This window comes from Bos mutus, chromosome 23 (assembly GCF_027580195.1).
Source record: "Bos mutus isolate GX-2022 chromosome 23, NWIPB_WYAK_1.1, whole genome shotgun sequence".
Classification (NCBI taxonomy): Eukaryota; Metazoa; Chordata; class Mammalia; order Artiodactyla; family Bovidae; genus Bos; species Bos mutus.
In genome coordinates, this window is record NC_091639.1 from 37,778,267 (window position 1) to 37,794,675 (window position 16,409).

The following is a 16,409-nucleotide window of genomic DNA, read 5'->3' on the forward strand; positions in this document are numbered from 1 at the left end:
TGCTTTCCAAAATCTTTTAACAGTTTTCTCTACTTAAAAGATGGATTCTATCATGTTAAATAATATGGATTTCATCATTGATAGCAAACAAAATCACAACTGAAAGCAAGGAACAAAGGGTAAGAGGAAAGGGGAACACAGTGGCATTTCTGATCTGCAGTAACAGCTTTATAGGTGACACTACAGGTGACGCTGAACTTGTGCAAAGGGTTTTCATTGATGGTAATTGAGGGATTAAGAGGAAGCAATACAAACTGCTTTTGTAGAGCGATAGGTTATAAGTTGTCAATTATGCCCCCACACATAAACTGGGAGTAAAGAAAACATTTGACAGATTACAGAAGAGGGCTTTCATCCTGACACCAGGTTGGAACCATCACTGAGTTTAGACAAATTCCCGATCAGCTTTAAGCCTCACTTTCACCATATATCATTTGATGAGAACAATAATGCTTGCTAAGAGGATTTTTGCAAGGATGTAATGTTATGTAAAACATTTAATATAGGGCCTGGTACACAGTAAGCATTAAAGAAATGATAATGATCATTGTTGTAGTTGTTGCAAATAATGTATTTGCCTAGCAGATATTCATGGAGTGCAGGCACTGTGTGAGACGCTATGCCAGGTCCTGAGTGTGGAAAACTAGTAAGACATAGACGCTCTGTTTAGGGAGCTCACTCTGTTCTACCTAGTGGAGGAGACACGTGTGCATACCCAGCTGTAAAACAGTAAGATAGGTATCTTGTATGGGAAGGACTTCTGAGGCTGAAATGATAGAAAACAGTGATCTCTCACCATAGCAGCACTGTCGGAAGCAAAGTGTTGGACTGTACTCTAATGCCATATTATAATATTTAGATTCTTTTTTATTCTGTTGTTTTAAACTGAGGAATAACACACATATATTACACAAAACTTTTATAAATAGCTTGATGAATATGAATATTTGCATGTGTATATACCCATGTAGCTATCACTAGATCAAAACTACCCCATTTTCAGTATCCTAGAAGGCTCCTTCACCCTTTCACAGTCATTCCTTCCCCAAGAGGGAGCTACCATTCTGACTCTTGTCATTGCAGATATATCTTGTTTCTTTTGAGTTTCTGGTAAATGGAATCACATAGTCAATGCTTTTGGTTCTTATCTGAGCCAAGAAGGGGTATAGGAACAGGACCAACATAATCTTTAAGAAACAAAGATTTCCTGATGAACGTATGTTTGCCTGTATCTCCCAATCAGGTAATCTTACCAAAGCTATGCAGGAAGTCTGGAATGTGAAGGAATCTGAAACATAATTAAGGTCATTGGGACATGCTAGTAAGTACTGCTTAGAATACCCATTAGAAAGCACAGGTTTCCCCATAAACAGTGATTTCAAGAATGTTACCTTTGTTCAGCCAAGACAGCTAGAGGTGAGGGCTGAAAGAAGCACGAAGGAGGATTTGGGGACGTCTCCCTGATCAGCTCATGTGAAGATCTTTGCCTAATGGGGGACAGAGGCTGCCTGGTTGGGTGCCTTGTGAAATAAATCCCTAAAGAAACAAGCCTCTCCCTACAGACTGACTCTGCCTTTCATCATACTTTTGTTGGGGATTCACTTTCTTTCCTTGGTCCTGAAAGTGTGTGGGCAGAAGAGACCAATTAGAAGGACAGAGAAGACATGAATCCCCTCACGCCTCCAGCCTAAGCAAAGAGCCAGGCAGAGTGCTGACCACCTTCTGTGTCTTCCCTCTGCTCAGGTTATTGCTGTGGGACTGTGACGACCGGAGCTACAGCTACTATGTTGAGGTTTCCACCAACCAGCAGCAGTGGACCATGGTGGCCGACAGAACCAAAGTCTCCTGCAAGTAAGTGCCGCTCTTTCAGGAATATATGCTACTTTAAAAGACAGTCTTTCCACTAGACTCAGAAGTTCCAATGAAAAGTCAGATCTGGAATCATCAAATTATATTCTTGCTTGGAGGTAAAAGCATTCTAAAGATCCTTTACTTCAGTTTTGACTATTAAATACTTGTATGAAAATTTATACGACCAAAGAAGTGGTCCTTATTTTGTGGTTTGAACTTGAATTTTTTAAATGGCACGTATCTAAGCAGGGACGAGAAAGATACTTTCCGCATGCAATTCTCTCTCAGTTCCTCCCCCCACATCCCACACTAGCCCTTTGGGACTTTTTTCTTCCTTAGAGATTTTTGCTGATGCTGTATACAATTAAGTAGGATTCTGGGACTCTCACCTCTTCCCCACCCTCATATCTTTCTCAGGGTTACCTTTAAATATTTATCTCATCTCCATGTTAGTTACACTGTTACCTTAGGTCTCCGTGGGAAACAGACATTCATGCGTATGGCATCTGGGCTCTGTCTGACCTTACCTGGTTGTGGGGGATGCCAGGCAGAAGGGTTCTGAGTTCTGACCAGCCTAGAACCATGTAAATGTAACTACTACTCAGCTTGAGATTAGCATATTTGCAGCATCCTAGAAGGTTCCCTCATGCCTTTTCCCAGTCATTACCTGAAAAGAACGCAGTGCCTTTTTGTGTGGAGACCAGTGCTCTTGGAGGCAAGATAAAGCCAGCAGCTGATATTTTTTCTTTTTTATTTTAATTGCGATATGATTCACATACCATAGACTTCACCCTTTAAAATTGTGCAATTCAGTGGTTTTCCGAGTGTTCAGGGTTGTGCCATCATCACTATGACTATCTTATGTTCCAAAACACTTTCATCACCCCAAAAAAGAAACCTCCTACCCACTAGCAGTCACCCCATTTCCCTCCACCTCCCACAGCCCCAATACTTTTCTGTCACTATGGATCTGTATATTCTGGACATTTCATATAAATGGAGTCATATAGTGTGTGACCTTTTGTTCCAGGCTTCTCTCACTTAGTATAATGTTTTCAGGTTTCACTCATGTTATAGTATGTGTCAGTACTTCATTCCTTTTTATGACTGAATAGTATTCCATAACATGGGAATATATAAATAACACATTTTGTTTATCCATTTATCAATTGGTGAACATTTGAATTGTTTCTATTTTTTGGCTATTATGAATATTGCTGCTATGAACATTCCTGTACAAGTTTTTGTGTGGACATGTGTTTTCAGCTGTCTTATGAATATACCTACAAGTAGAATTGTTGGATCTTACACTCCAGTACTCTTGCCTGGAAAATCCCATGGGCAGAGGAGCCTGGTAGGCTGCAGTCCATGGGGTTGCAAAGAGTCGGACACGACTGAGCGACTTCACTTTCACTTTTCACTTTCATGCTTTGGAGAAGGAAATGGCAACCCACTCCAGTGTTCTTGCCTGGAGAATCCCAGGGACAGGGGAGCCTGGTGGGCTGCCGTCTTCTTGGGTCGCACAGAGTCACAGGACACGACTAAAGTGACTTAACAGTAACAGTAACATAGTAATTCTATGTTTAAGATTTTGAGGAACTGCCAAACTTTTCCACAACAGCTGCACCATTTTGCATTCCTACCAGCAGCGTATCAAGGTTTCAGTTTTTCCACAATCTTGCCAGTGCTTGATATTGTCTATTTTTTGTTCATAGCCATTCTGGGGTGGTATCTCCTTGAGGTTTTGATTTGCATTTTCCTAATGGCTGATGATGTTGAACATCTTTTCAAGATTTTATAATAGCATTAATGATGGCTTGTTTGCTGCAATGTCTGAGATCCTCACCATTATTGTATATTAATTATATAGAACACGTGTGCTGGTTAGAGTAACACTTGCTACTGTGACAAACAGTGTTTCAGTATGTCAGCAGCTTAACACAGCAGTGTACTTCTCAGTCAGGAGTGTTCCTGGCTGTCAAGTGACTCTTCACAGATGACTGAGGGACCCAGGTATCTTCCTTCTTGTGGTTCTGCCATCACCGAAGGCCTCATCAGCATCATCTGCTTCTGGCTGGCATGGGGAAAGAGCAGAGAGAAGGTAACCCTGGCTCTGAAAGCCTTGGCCTGGGTATGGTCCATTTCATCGGGGAGAGCTAGTCAGTTGCCACACTAGATGCTAGTGGGACTGGGGAAAGTAGTCAGCCCCTGGCTGAGCAGCCGCTTCTCAGAGGAGCACACATCTTGTGGCCATCTCTATGGTAGCATAAGAAAACTCACAGTTATTTAGCAACTAATATTTCTTCACTGCATGGATTTCACCTTATTTTGTCCTGAATATAAATCACCTTGTGTGGGATATTGTCCTGATTTTATAAAAGAGAAAAGGAAGATCTCTTTCACCTGGATCATGTTGCCTCCTTGAACCCAAAGCATTGCTAAACCAAGCTAGATGATGAAAACTGGGAACTGAAGTGATTCATTTATTTCCAAGCTCCAAGAACCCTTTTTGTACACCAGGAAGGCCTTCAAGGCCCATGAACCACCACCAATATATCTTTCCAGAGTCATTGCTGTTGGGTATACAGCTCACAGGCCAGGCCCTCTGCTTCCGCATCTTTTACACATCTTCCTGGTTACAGTCACCCATCTCTTCAGTCATTTTATGTGTTACAAATTGGATTCCTCATCTCTTTTATGTCCCCCTTTTGAAGATGTTATACAGTTGGGTTTTCAACAAGAACTGGTTGACTAACTACTGGCAAGGTACATATCATAATGATTTTGTATTTATTTAAATGGGTTTTCCTTGACTCACTCATTCGATTCTCTCCCAGTAGTCTTGCATTAAGTCATGAGCATCTATTTTTCCTCCTTTTAATTTTTTGTTTCCATTAGTTGGTGGAGTTCAATAATTTTAATGTTTTTTCCCTTGTATTTTAGCACTTAGATGCTATAGCAGTAAGTGTTTTAAAGACGAATAAATAAATAATATATTAGAAGAATAAGAGTAATAGCAGGAAGGCACGTGCCTGTTAACCCTCTAGGAATCAGTGGGGCCAAAGGCTGTGATCTCATGTTTAGAGACATAACCTGAGCCTGTTGTGCCTTCCATTTTTGAGTAAGGTCCTAAGAGATATAGTAGAAGATATGCAGATGATAAAAGAAGAAACCCTTTCCTTTTGAACTAATGTACTCTAGAGCAGTCCTCAAGAGAGGATCCTATTAGCTTCAAAAATTATAGCCTGGGTGGTTTTTCTTTTTCTTTTTTTTTCAGTGAAGTAAAGTATGTGAGTAACATAAATGAAATTCTGTAGGACCTTTAGATATCATAGCCCTGCCTCTTGATAGCATTCTGCCTAGTCAGGGAATCAGGGGACAGATTTTTGCTGTCCTCTGAAAAAGACTAGGGAATGAGATTCTCTGATGTCTCCTTGTAAGTTCCTGCTCCTGGGGTAGGATAGTTTCTTTCTTTCTTTCTTTTTTTTTTTTTTTGGTGTCCTTTCTGCTACAGTTGGAACTTTCACTATAAAGGCTTATTTTCTATCATAGATAGTCCTGGTGGGTTTTTTTGTTTTGTTTTTGTTTTGGCTGTTCCACATCTTTGTTGAGGCCTGTGGGATCTTTAGTTGTGGCATGCGGAATCTAGTTCCCTGACCAAGGATCGAAACCGGCCTCCCTGCACTGAGAGTGTGGAGTCTTAACTACTGGACCAGCAGGGAAATCCCAGTAATTCTGTTTTCATATTGACTGCTGTGGAGTTTTTCCCAGCTTTTTGAGATGTAATTGGTATATAACACTGTATAAGGTTAGGGTGTACAACACAATGATTTGGTATATGTATATGTTGTGAAACGGTTACCGCAATAAGATTACCATCCATCACCTCACCTAGTTACAATTTCATTTCTTATGGTGAGAATTGTTAAGATCTCTCATAGTGACTTTGAAATATACAATGCAGCAGTGTTCACTATAGTCACATGCTGTACGTTACACCCCCAGAATTTATCTTATAACTGGACATTTGTACTGTTCAACTATCTTCAGCCATTTCCCTCAGCACCCAGACACTGGCAACCATCAATCTGTTCTGTTTCTATGAATTTGTTTTTTTAGATTTCACATGTAAGTGAGGTCATAAAATATTTGTCTGTCCCTGTCTAAATTATTTCACTTAGCATAATACCCTCAAGGTTTATCCATGTTTTCACAAATGTATTGGCTGATTTTATAAAATTACTTTTTATTCTTTTTTCATATAACCTAATCCTGTACCTTTTAACCTTACTCCACTTTTTAATCATTGATTCCTTTTCTCTTTTGGCTTCTAAATTGCTGAACCCTAAATTTATGTCAGCATATTAAAAAGCAAATTAAAAAGCAGAGACATAACTTTGCCAAAAAAGGTTGGTCTAGTCAAGGCTATGGTTTTTCCAGTGGTCGTGTATGGATGTGAGAGTTGGACTATAAAGAAAGCTGAGCGCAGAAGAATCAATGCTTTTGAACTGTGGTGTTGGAGAAGACTCTTGAGAGTCCCTTGGACTGCAAGGGGATCCAACCAGTCTATCCTAAAGGAGATCAGTCCTGGGTGTTCACTGGAAGGACTGATGTTGAAGCTGAAACTCTGATACTTTGGCCACCTCATGCGAAGAGCTGACTCATTTGAAAAGACCCTGATGCTGGGAAAGATTGAGGGCAGGAGGAGAAGGGGACGATAGAGGATGAGATGGTTGGATGGCATCACTGACTCAATGGACATGGGTTTGGGTGGACTCCAGCAGTTGGTGATGGACAGGGAGGCCTGGCGTGCTGTGGCTCATGGAGTCGCAAAGAGTCGAACATGACTGAGCGACTGAACTGAACTGAACTGAAATTTGTGTCAGTACAGTAAAATACTAACATCAGGTTTTATTTTTCCATGTAAAACCTGTTTTCCATGTAAAACCTGCCCATGGAAAGTTACTTTCAACTATACAAAAAGATATAAGTGAAGAATAAATATTTACTCTCCCATCTTGTTTCATTTCTTAGGAGTAGCTACTTTTGACTATTATTTTTAGTCTTTATAACTTCTGAATTATAAGTAATACTTTTATATCTCTGCTTATTAGTTTAGCTACTTCACTGACTCCTTGGTATAAAAAAATGAATTTAGCTTACTTACCCACGCCTCATTTTTTGTTAGTTACGTTTTTCTTTTTTGTTCTCTTGTTGTTGTTCAGTCGCTAAGTCATGTCTGACTCTTTGAGACCCCATGGACTGCAGCACACCAGGCTTCCCTGTCCTTTGCTATCTCCCTGAGTTTGCTCAAACTCATGTCCATTGAGTCAGTGATGCCATCCAACCATCTGATCTCTGTCATCCCCTTGTCCTCTTGACCTCAGTCTTTCCCAGCATTAGGATCTTTTCCAATGAGTCGGCTCTTTGCATCAGGTGGCCAAAGTATTGGAGCTTCAGCTTCAGTGTCAGTCCTTCGGATGAATATTGGAAGTGAGAACCCCACTACTGTTACTTCTTTTAAAATTAGACAAAATGGTTAAACCTCTATTTTTGACCCATCCATTGTAGATAGTATTTCTTGACTCCCTACTATTTAGTGAAGAAATTACCATGACTATGTTTCCCTCTGTCTCTCCCCATCAATTAACTGTCCTAGCTCATTGAAACTGTGAGATTTATGGTATGATTTTCTGGTTTTTGACTTATTTAAATCTTCCATGTGTTGGCTATAAACTGATTCTGAAAAGGGAAAACCACTCAGAACTCACTGTAACATTATGATTATATAAACATTGTTCACTATAGACCTAGTAATTCATTGGCTCTGTAGTAAAAGAAATGCTGTTCCGTGTCACTAAACTTGTGTCGCTCTTGGAAGAGTTATACTATGTTCAAATCACAGATTCAGCTTTACTACAAGTGCCCAGAATTATTCCATAAATGATAAATAAGTAGCTTCATGATAGCCTGCTTTTTGTTTTCCTAGAGTTCCTAATTGCTTCTTTTACCTGTTACCGAAGCTTCTGAAGCATATTTTCTTCATTATTTCATTATTTTCCTGTTTTTAAATTGAAATATAGTTGATGTACAATATTACATAAGTTACAGGTGTATAGTATAGTGATTGCCAATTTTTAAAGGTTATACTCCATTTGCAATTATAAAATATTGGCTGTACTCCGAGCATTGTACAGTATATCCTTGTAGCTTATCTTGTACGGGATGGTTTGTACCTCTTAGTACCCTCCTCAGACACTTGTCATGACTAGTTCTCTGTATCTGTGAATCTGGTTTTTTCCCTTTTATTAGTTTGTTGTAGTTTTTAGATTCCACATGTAAGTGACACCATACAGTATTTGTCTTTCCCTGTCTGACTTATTTCATTTAGCATAATATCCTCAAGACTATCTGTGTTGTTGCAAATGGCAATATTTCTTTCTTTTATGACCCAGTATATTGTATGTGTATACACACACACATACACACACTACAGCTTCTTTATCTATTCGTATGTTGGTGGACACTTAGGCTGCTTCCGTATCTTCACAATAGTAAATAATGCTGCTATGAACATTGGGGTGCGTGTATCTTTTCACATTAGTGGTTTTGTTTTTTTATATATATACTCCCAGGAATGAAATTGCTGGGTCGCGTGGTAGTTCTGTTTTTAGGTTTTTGAGACACTGCTGTAATGTTTCCAACAGTGGCCACACCTATTTACATTCCCATCATTGGTTAATTTTTGAACAGACTGCTTCTGAGGCCTACTCTACAACTGTGATAATATGTTTTTCTTTTTGTAGAATTTAGGTAAAGGAGTAATAAGACCCTTTATCCTTTGTAGGAGATACTGTCCTTTGGCCCAGTTACCTTTCTAGATCCTCTTCCCCTGAAAACCTGAGAGGAGTGGAATGTTGGCTGTGTTATCAGGCAGCATTGCTTATGAATAAAATCACCATTGATTGGTAAATTGCCTCTAGCCTGGGAGAACTCCCAGCTATGGTTTTTCCAATAGTCATATATGGATGTGAGAGTTGGACTATTAAGAAAGCTGAGTGCCGAAGAATTGATGCTTTTGAACTGTAGTGTTGAAGACTCTTGAGTGTCCCTTGGACTGCAAGGAGATCCAACCAGTCCATCCTAAAGGAAATCAGTCCTGAATATTCATTGAAAGGACTGATGTTGAAGCTGAAATGCCAATACTTTGGCCACCTGATGCAAAGAACTGACTCATTGGAAAAGACCCTGATTCTGGGAAAGCTTGAAAGCAGGAGGAGAAGGAGACAACAGAGGATGAGATGGTTGGATGGCATCACTGACTCAATGAACATGAGTTTGAGCAAGCTCCGGGAGTTGTTGACAGACAGGGAGGCCTGGCGTGCTGCGATTCATGGGGTCAAAAAGAGTCGGACACGACTGAGCGACTGAACTAAACTGGGAGAACTTTAAAATATCTGATTGGAAGTCATAGCTTTGTGTTTCCTGACTGTGATGAGTTGTGATTAGACGTGTCCCTTGTGAAAGTTCTGGGATCTGTGTTTATGGAGCTATTTCAAGAGAGATTAATTTCATTTTGAAATATGAGGCTTCTAGACCAGAGTGGCTTCACTCTCGCTCAATATAAGTTCTCTGTGCTCATCTGAGCTGTCACCTGCGTGCCAGCAGGAACGGCTCTTGTACAGTTGTGTGGCCTGCTGCAAAGACCCCCTGAGGAGAAATGCCTGCTGCTACCCTGAGTAGGAAACTCCTGTTCTTACTCCTAGGTGAATTTGAAGCCAAATATGAATTGATTGGGTCTTTTTTAAGAAGATCCCTCATGAGCATTACACAGAGTAAATCTATAGGTACTTTTTTCAGAAACGATATGTGGAAAGCAAATTTTCAGAATGCTTGCATGCCTGAATCATAGTTTGACTGGGTGTAGAGTTCAATTCCTTCAGAATTTTGAAAGCTTGGATTTATTGCCATCTAGCATCTAATGTTACTGAAGAGAAAAATCTGATATAATCGTATTCTTATTCTTTGTAGTAATTTGTTTTTCCCCATAGATACCTTTAGGATCTTCTCTTTATCTTTGAAGGTCTTAAATTCCACAATGGTATGTATGGCCCAGTGTGAATCATTTTTCTTCCATCCTGCTCAGTTGGCTGCTCTATGGAAGTCTGCCTAATTCCCCTCAGATTTACGAATAATATTTCATCCACCTACCATTTTCTAGAAATTCAACAAAATCTTGATTTGCTAATAGCCTTTCTTTCAGTTTGCAATACTATTATGAATGTATTCCCTTTGTATTTCTTTGATGTCCCCTCATTGGTTTCCAGGAAGGAAGCAAGGTAAATGTGCCTATAATGTCAGCTGTATTGAACTTGAATTCCCAAAAGCTCTACCACATGGGCTGCTGATATTCCCCAGAGACCTCTTTCCTTTCCTTACCTTGCTCGTGCTTGGCTGCACTTCTCTCATCTAATGCAGCCGTCTTGCTTCCTGCAAAGCTTGAGCTCCTTTCATATTGACCTCATTTGTGTTCATTTTTTAACCATTTCTTCACTTTGTCATAGCCCCATTGACTAATAATTGTGTCTGCCAAAATATTAGTGATCTCTGCCATCATCTAAGACTATGCCTTTGGCAAACATTTTGGCAAATATAAAATATTAGATATAAAAAATTGAGTATTACTGAAAATTTTCCTTTTCTGCTTGAGAATTCTGTCATCCTAATCTGAAACTACCTAGCATCTCTAGAGTTTAGCCTCATTTTCTCATAAACTGTCTATGTGCCTGCCAGATATACTACCCATATTTCCTTTTGAATAAGTTTTCTTCCTCAGCTTAAGTGTTCATTAAAAATAATGTTGTGAAGAGTTTTTAGGGAATTCTCTGGTGGTCCAGTGGTTAGGACTCTGCACTCTCACTGTTGAGGGCCTGGGTTCGATCTCTAGTCAGGGAACCAAGATCCTGCATGGTGCAACCGAAAAGAAAAAAAAAAAAGAGTTTTTAATAACTTAAGAAACTACTCAGTCAAGATTTTTAAAACAGGACTGAAAATTATAGAAATATTATCACAAGTAGGAAAAAAACTATGAACTAAGAAGAAAACCACAAGGAGACATGCTAAAACATTAATAAGGTTGACTTGGTATATTAGGCTTAGAGAAATTATTTCTGGTTCCCTACGTTTTTGATCAATTTACATGTACATCTCTTAAAATAAAAAAGAAAACTTTATTTTACAAGTATTTTTTCTAGCTACAGCCATTAATGTTTTTAGAGATGTATCCTTGCCGTTATTTGAGTAGCATATGCTGGCAGAGTAGCGTGATTTATTCACTGTCGACAGTAAATTAAAAAACTAAACAAGCGCTGCACATAGCATACCCTACTGGCCTTTCAGAACCTTGAAGCCACTTACACTAGCACAAGTGTTTCCCTGAAAATGGCCCCTGAGCCCCCTCTTCCTTATGCTTCTCCCCTTGGTCCTCTCAGAGCCCCGCTCTCCAAGAGTACTTCTTCCTTTTGTCTTTCCTCGGTACTTTAGAAGTCCATGTCCACTTGAGTCTCCCCACTCAGGGGGGCCGGGCCTGCTTGGAGCACCACCTGGGATCAGGCAATTTCTGTAGCATCCTAACTTTGAAGCAGTTCCTTCCCTGAGGAGCACTGTGACTGTGCCACCTGCCGAGGCCTCTGTGGGGACAGCTGCTCTGCCCCCTGCATTTCAGCCTGACCGCATTCGTGTCTGACAAGCAGCCTGTCCCCATGCTGAATGTACTGTCATTTAGTGCTGGGGAGGGCCGACATTCTGTTCTGGGGTCTGTTCCTGTAACTGATGCTATTTGTTCACTAGGAATCTCAGGACCAAGAGTCATGTTTCTTCCTCTAAGTGCTGCAGTGGTTGAAGACAACGGGATAAATTAAAGGTGGAGAGTTACAGCCTCAGTAAACTCTGCCAAAGTGTAGCAAGATTGAAACACGGGACATTTAAACCTAGACTCTTTATTTATCTTGCCTGCATCTTCTTTGCCATTGTTAGTGATAAAGCTGAAAAAGCTTCCTTGCCGCCAGCTTTGTTTCTTAGGCTGACACTTCACAAAACGAAAATCTCAGGTTGATTCCAGGAGGGCACTGCTAACCATGTGACCTGGGGGCTGAGTGTGGAGGGCTTGGAGTCACTAATGTGATGCAATAGAAAGAAAGTAGGTTTTAACAGAGGAAATAACTTCACCATTGAGACTGCTGATGAGAAGTTCCTGGTTAGTATCAAGTTTTAGTTTCCAGGATGGGATTGCAGCTCTTGGCTGTCCCGTAGATCCTGTGTTGAAATGTTACCATTTCTCGGGAGTCTGCTGGGGTAATGGGCCTACTGCCCTCCTCAGAGCCCCTCCCTGCGAGCTTGGAAGGCTGTGCTTGCTGCTCCTTCTTGAAGTGTGAGCCAATTAATGGGCTCTGGTTGTGTAATTGTCACTTCTAAATGTTCGACGGAGATTTTATTTTTCTCTTTTTGTACTTAATTCCATTTTTCTACACAGCATTTGACAGCAATGAGAAAAGCTAGTCATGTTCTTTCCTGTGTTTTTTTTAAAAGAGCAAACATTGCTGTTACTTTTGTCAAGAGTTTTAGAACTTGAATGATAGAGAAACATGTACCTGTAAAAGGAATGGCAAAAAAATGAGAAAACAATGGAATTCAGATAAAACACAGAGGACAAGTCTGGTTCGAGGCAGACCCCCGTGTCACGATAAGATATCAGAGCCTACCCCTAGAAGGCATCTACCTGTCACACCAGACTTGGAGACACTTGTTCATCAACCTTTCGTTTGTGGGTTTATGAGTAGCAGGATTCGATGAGTATTTTGGAATGAAGAACATCAAAAGGGAGTCAGGCACTCCTCCCTGCACACCCAGAGAAGGGATTTACCTCTGTGTATTGCAGAAAGTTTTTAAGGAAAAATTTATTCCTTTGTTGGAAGCCATATGGAAAGTAGATTTCAATGCTCAGTATGTGAACTGAGTTATAAGTTTAGAGCTGTCTGCAGCTTCTGTGGACTGCTAGTGGAGAGGCTCCATCCCACCCAGACCATCTGACAGGTGATGGCTCTGGAAAGAAATGCAGTCTCCTCAGATAACCAGTAATCAGCCGGGAGAAACTGAGAGCTCTCTTCCCTCTCCCTTGCTTACCCAGAAGCCATGTTAGTCTGTGAGGATAATACTTTTTCCATGCCTTTTATTAAAAAAAAAAAAAATGTCAGTAAAACTTTATCAGTGAGCTGTGTGGACACACTTAAAATGCACATAATCAGAAAGATTTTTTGTTTTTTGGAAATTGCTTTCATATTAATATTAAATTTCTAATGACAAAGATCAGTCAAGACCACCTAGGCTAACTAGCATCCTCTCTCTCCTCTGTACTTTGCTCTGTTAACTGACCCACCCCCGCCGACAGTCTCTCTGTACCCTTTCTTAAGTTGACCTCACTCACTGTAACCACAGTGGCATTTTCCAAGCACAACTCTTGCCCTATATCTGCTTAGAACCCTTCACTGGCTTCCCATTGCTCTCTGGACGGAGTCCATAGTTTTTCACGTGACCTTGAGGCCTTCACACCCTGGCCCCCTCCTGCCTCTCCAGACTTAGTCTTCATTCCCCTCCTTGTGTTCCCTCTGTTTACATCATCCTCACTTCCTCTCATATTCCAGCTCGAGTCATGCTCTGTCCTCCCACAGGGCATTTGCAGGTGCCATGGCTTCTCTCTGGAACCCACTCCCCTGCTCTTTATCTGGTTAACCCTTATTATCCTTTTGTTCTCAGTTCAAGTCTGCTTTCTCAGAAACTGCCCTGACCACCTGTCACGACCATTGCTTTGCTCTTCCCTCTCATAGAACCCAGCTTTTTTCCTTCACAAGTGATAACTACAGTTTACACTGAAACTCTACTTAGCAAGCTTATTAAATTACTGTTGTTCTTTCCCCACTAGAGTGTAAGCTCCAGTAGAGCAGGGATTTGGTCAGTTTTACTTGCTCTAGCCATGGTCTCTTAACAAGGACCTAGCACTCGGACTGTAAACAGATGAATGGATGAGGGCCACCGCTCTGTCTCCAGTCATGCATACACATTGGTTTCTTTTGCTCTGCTTCTGTCCAGAGCTCTTGTCATCATAGGGCTCAGTCAGGACCTGTGTCCATCCCAGCTCAAATGCTGTCACATAGAACTAGGAGGAGTTTGTGGGAAAGAATAGAAGTTGCTTGTTGCCCTGGTACTATAATCCTTGTGGACTAGAAATGTGTCTTCCCAGCTTCCCTTTATTAACCCATTATTGATCTATCATCTTTGATTCATTTATAGTCTTATTCCAGAGATTCAGCCATTGCCAGAGGTTTAGTTTTCTCTGGTCTCCACCATCTATCCTTGCCCCTCAAGTTAGTCACTATATCCCCCTGTAACAGTTTATCACTTTAGATTGGTTACTGGCTGGACGTTTATTTTTAAATACTCTTAGAGTAAAGTTTTTCTTTATGGAGGGGTTGAGTGCTTTAAAAACCGTTTGCCAGCTGTGCCCTTTCACTTTGGAAATTGATTTGATTTAAAATCCCAAGTTTGTCAGGTTAATATGTTTCGGTTGTTTCTCTGGACTTTCAGAATAAAGGGTTAAAAAAGAAGGGGAAAAAAACCCAAAAAACTGGCATTATCTCTGGGGAGGAACTCGAAACCACTTGCCAGACCTTGTTTCTCCCAGCAGGGTAGAGTCTTCCACAGAACAGGTCTCGCTCTGGAATCCTGGTACTCTGGATCCCTCCCAGAGTTTTAGGATGGCTTGCAGAGGGTCCAGAGAGGTGCTTGGGATACACCCCTTACCATGAGCAACCCTAGATTATTAACCCCTTCTCTCAGGTGCTGCTGCTGCTGCTAAGTCGCTTCAGTTGTGTCCGACTCTGTGCGACCCCATAGACAGCAGCCCACCAGGCTCCCCCGTCCCTGGGATTCTCCAGGCAAGAACACTGGAGCGGGTTGCCATTTCCTTCTCCAGTGCATGAAAGTGAAAAGTGAAAGTGAAGTCGCTCAGTCGTGTCCAAGTCTCAGCAACCCCATGGACTGTAGCCCACCAGGCTCCTCCGTCCATGGGATTTTCCAGGCAAGAGTACTGGAGTGGGGTGCCATTGCCTTCTCCATTCTCTCAGATAGGCGTTGCCAATAAAGCAGTGCAGTCTGCCCTCCTACCCTGGGCCTCTAGTCAGAGTCACATAACCCTGAGTAGGCAAGCAAACTCTGTACCCAGAGACACCAGAATAACAGTTGCTGCAGAAATCCATTCGTTAAAATGAATGGTCAGCATGTGATCTGCTAAAAAGGAAAGCAGAGCCTATTTGTTGGTCAGTGAACAAAGGCAGCAGGAAGGAAAGTCAGTGTTGTTTTGACTATATCTTCTTAGAGTGACCTGCCTCAGTTTGTCCTGGGTCAGAATAAGAAGTGCTGTCATGATAATCATGCCCTGATTAACGCTAACTCAGCTTAGTCCCAGGGTGCTAAGAGGCTGATGTTTTCTTCCTCGGTTAAAGAAAGAAAAGAGAGAGAAAGTATTCCTGTTAATTCAGGGGTCCAGCATGCACATAGAATTAATTTATAGAACTAAAAGGGCACTCTTCCTTGACTATCTGATTTATTCTCTTGCCTCAGGGGTCTTTTCCATTCATATTTTCTATTAAATGTTGGCCCTTTCTAGAATGGCTTCTCTAACTCTGTTTGTCGAAAACTAGGTTCATCTTCATCTTCCCCATAAAGCAGCTCCTCTCTTGCTGTCCCTGCTCAAATTGGTGGTGATACAACTTCTCCTGGGCACCTCTTACCCCTCTGACTCTTTTCCTCTCCTTTGCCTTCCACAGCCAGTCAGGCACCGTGTCTTTTGTTTTATATAATTTCTTCTTTTATTTCTATTCCCTATGTTCCCTCCATCTTAATTCAGACTCTCATACCTCTCTCCCAGAATATTATATTGGCCTCCAGTGGCGTTCCCTCAGTCTATACTCTGTTTGCATCTATTGCTGTTCTGGTGTCTGGAATACTGTTGCTGGGTTATCCTGGCTGTGGTGTCTTATTTCCTCGTACAGGGACCTCCAGTGGTCAACTGAGAAACCCTCAGGTCCTTACTTGGGTCATCGTCTATCTCCACATGACCAGCTCTCCCCAAACTGCTTGTTTTCAACTATCTGTCCTACTTTTAGACCTCACATCCAGATTTCAAGTATATAAATACTACGTCTCTCTGACTCTCACCAAACTTTCTAATCTTTATCACTTTAATTCTCTCCTTACAGGTATCCTACTTTACTTTCAGTCTGGCCCAATTACTGTTGCCAAATGAGTCCATGTTTTAGATCAGCTAATTATCTGTATTTCTGCTGGCTAATCTTCAAGTCTCTGCCCGTCCTCTGTTCCCCTTAAGACCCAGCCAGAAATGCTGAGTTCTTCCTTGATCTTTATCCTCCCAAATACAAGTAATTTGCTCTATTAACTGAATATTCACTGTAATCTGTTTACATCTAAGTTAATAACATTCACTT

At 41.1% G+C, this 16,409-nt stretch overlaps 1 protein-coding gene across 4 annotated transcripts in view; it reads left to right on the top strand.

Annotated features, from left to right (window-relative positions):
* Positions 1–16,409, top strand: part of BTBD9 (BTB domain containing 9) — a 410,406-nt gene that overhangs the window by 335,688 nt on the left and 58,309 nt on the right. For all 4 annotated transcript variants that reach the window (XM_070361346.1, XM_070361349.1, XM_070361347.1 and 1 more), the window contains one exon: positions 1,744–1,851. In XM_070361346.1, coding sequence (XP_070217447.1) covers positions 1,744–1,851 — 108 coding nt within the window. The remainder of the gene's footprint in view (positions 1–1,743; positions 1,852–16,409) is intronic.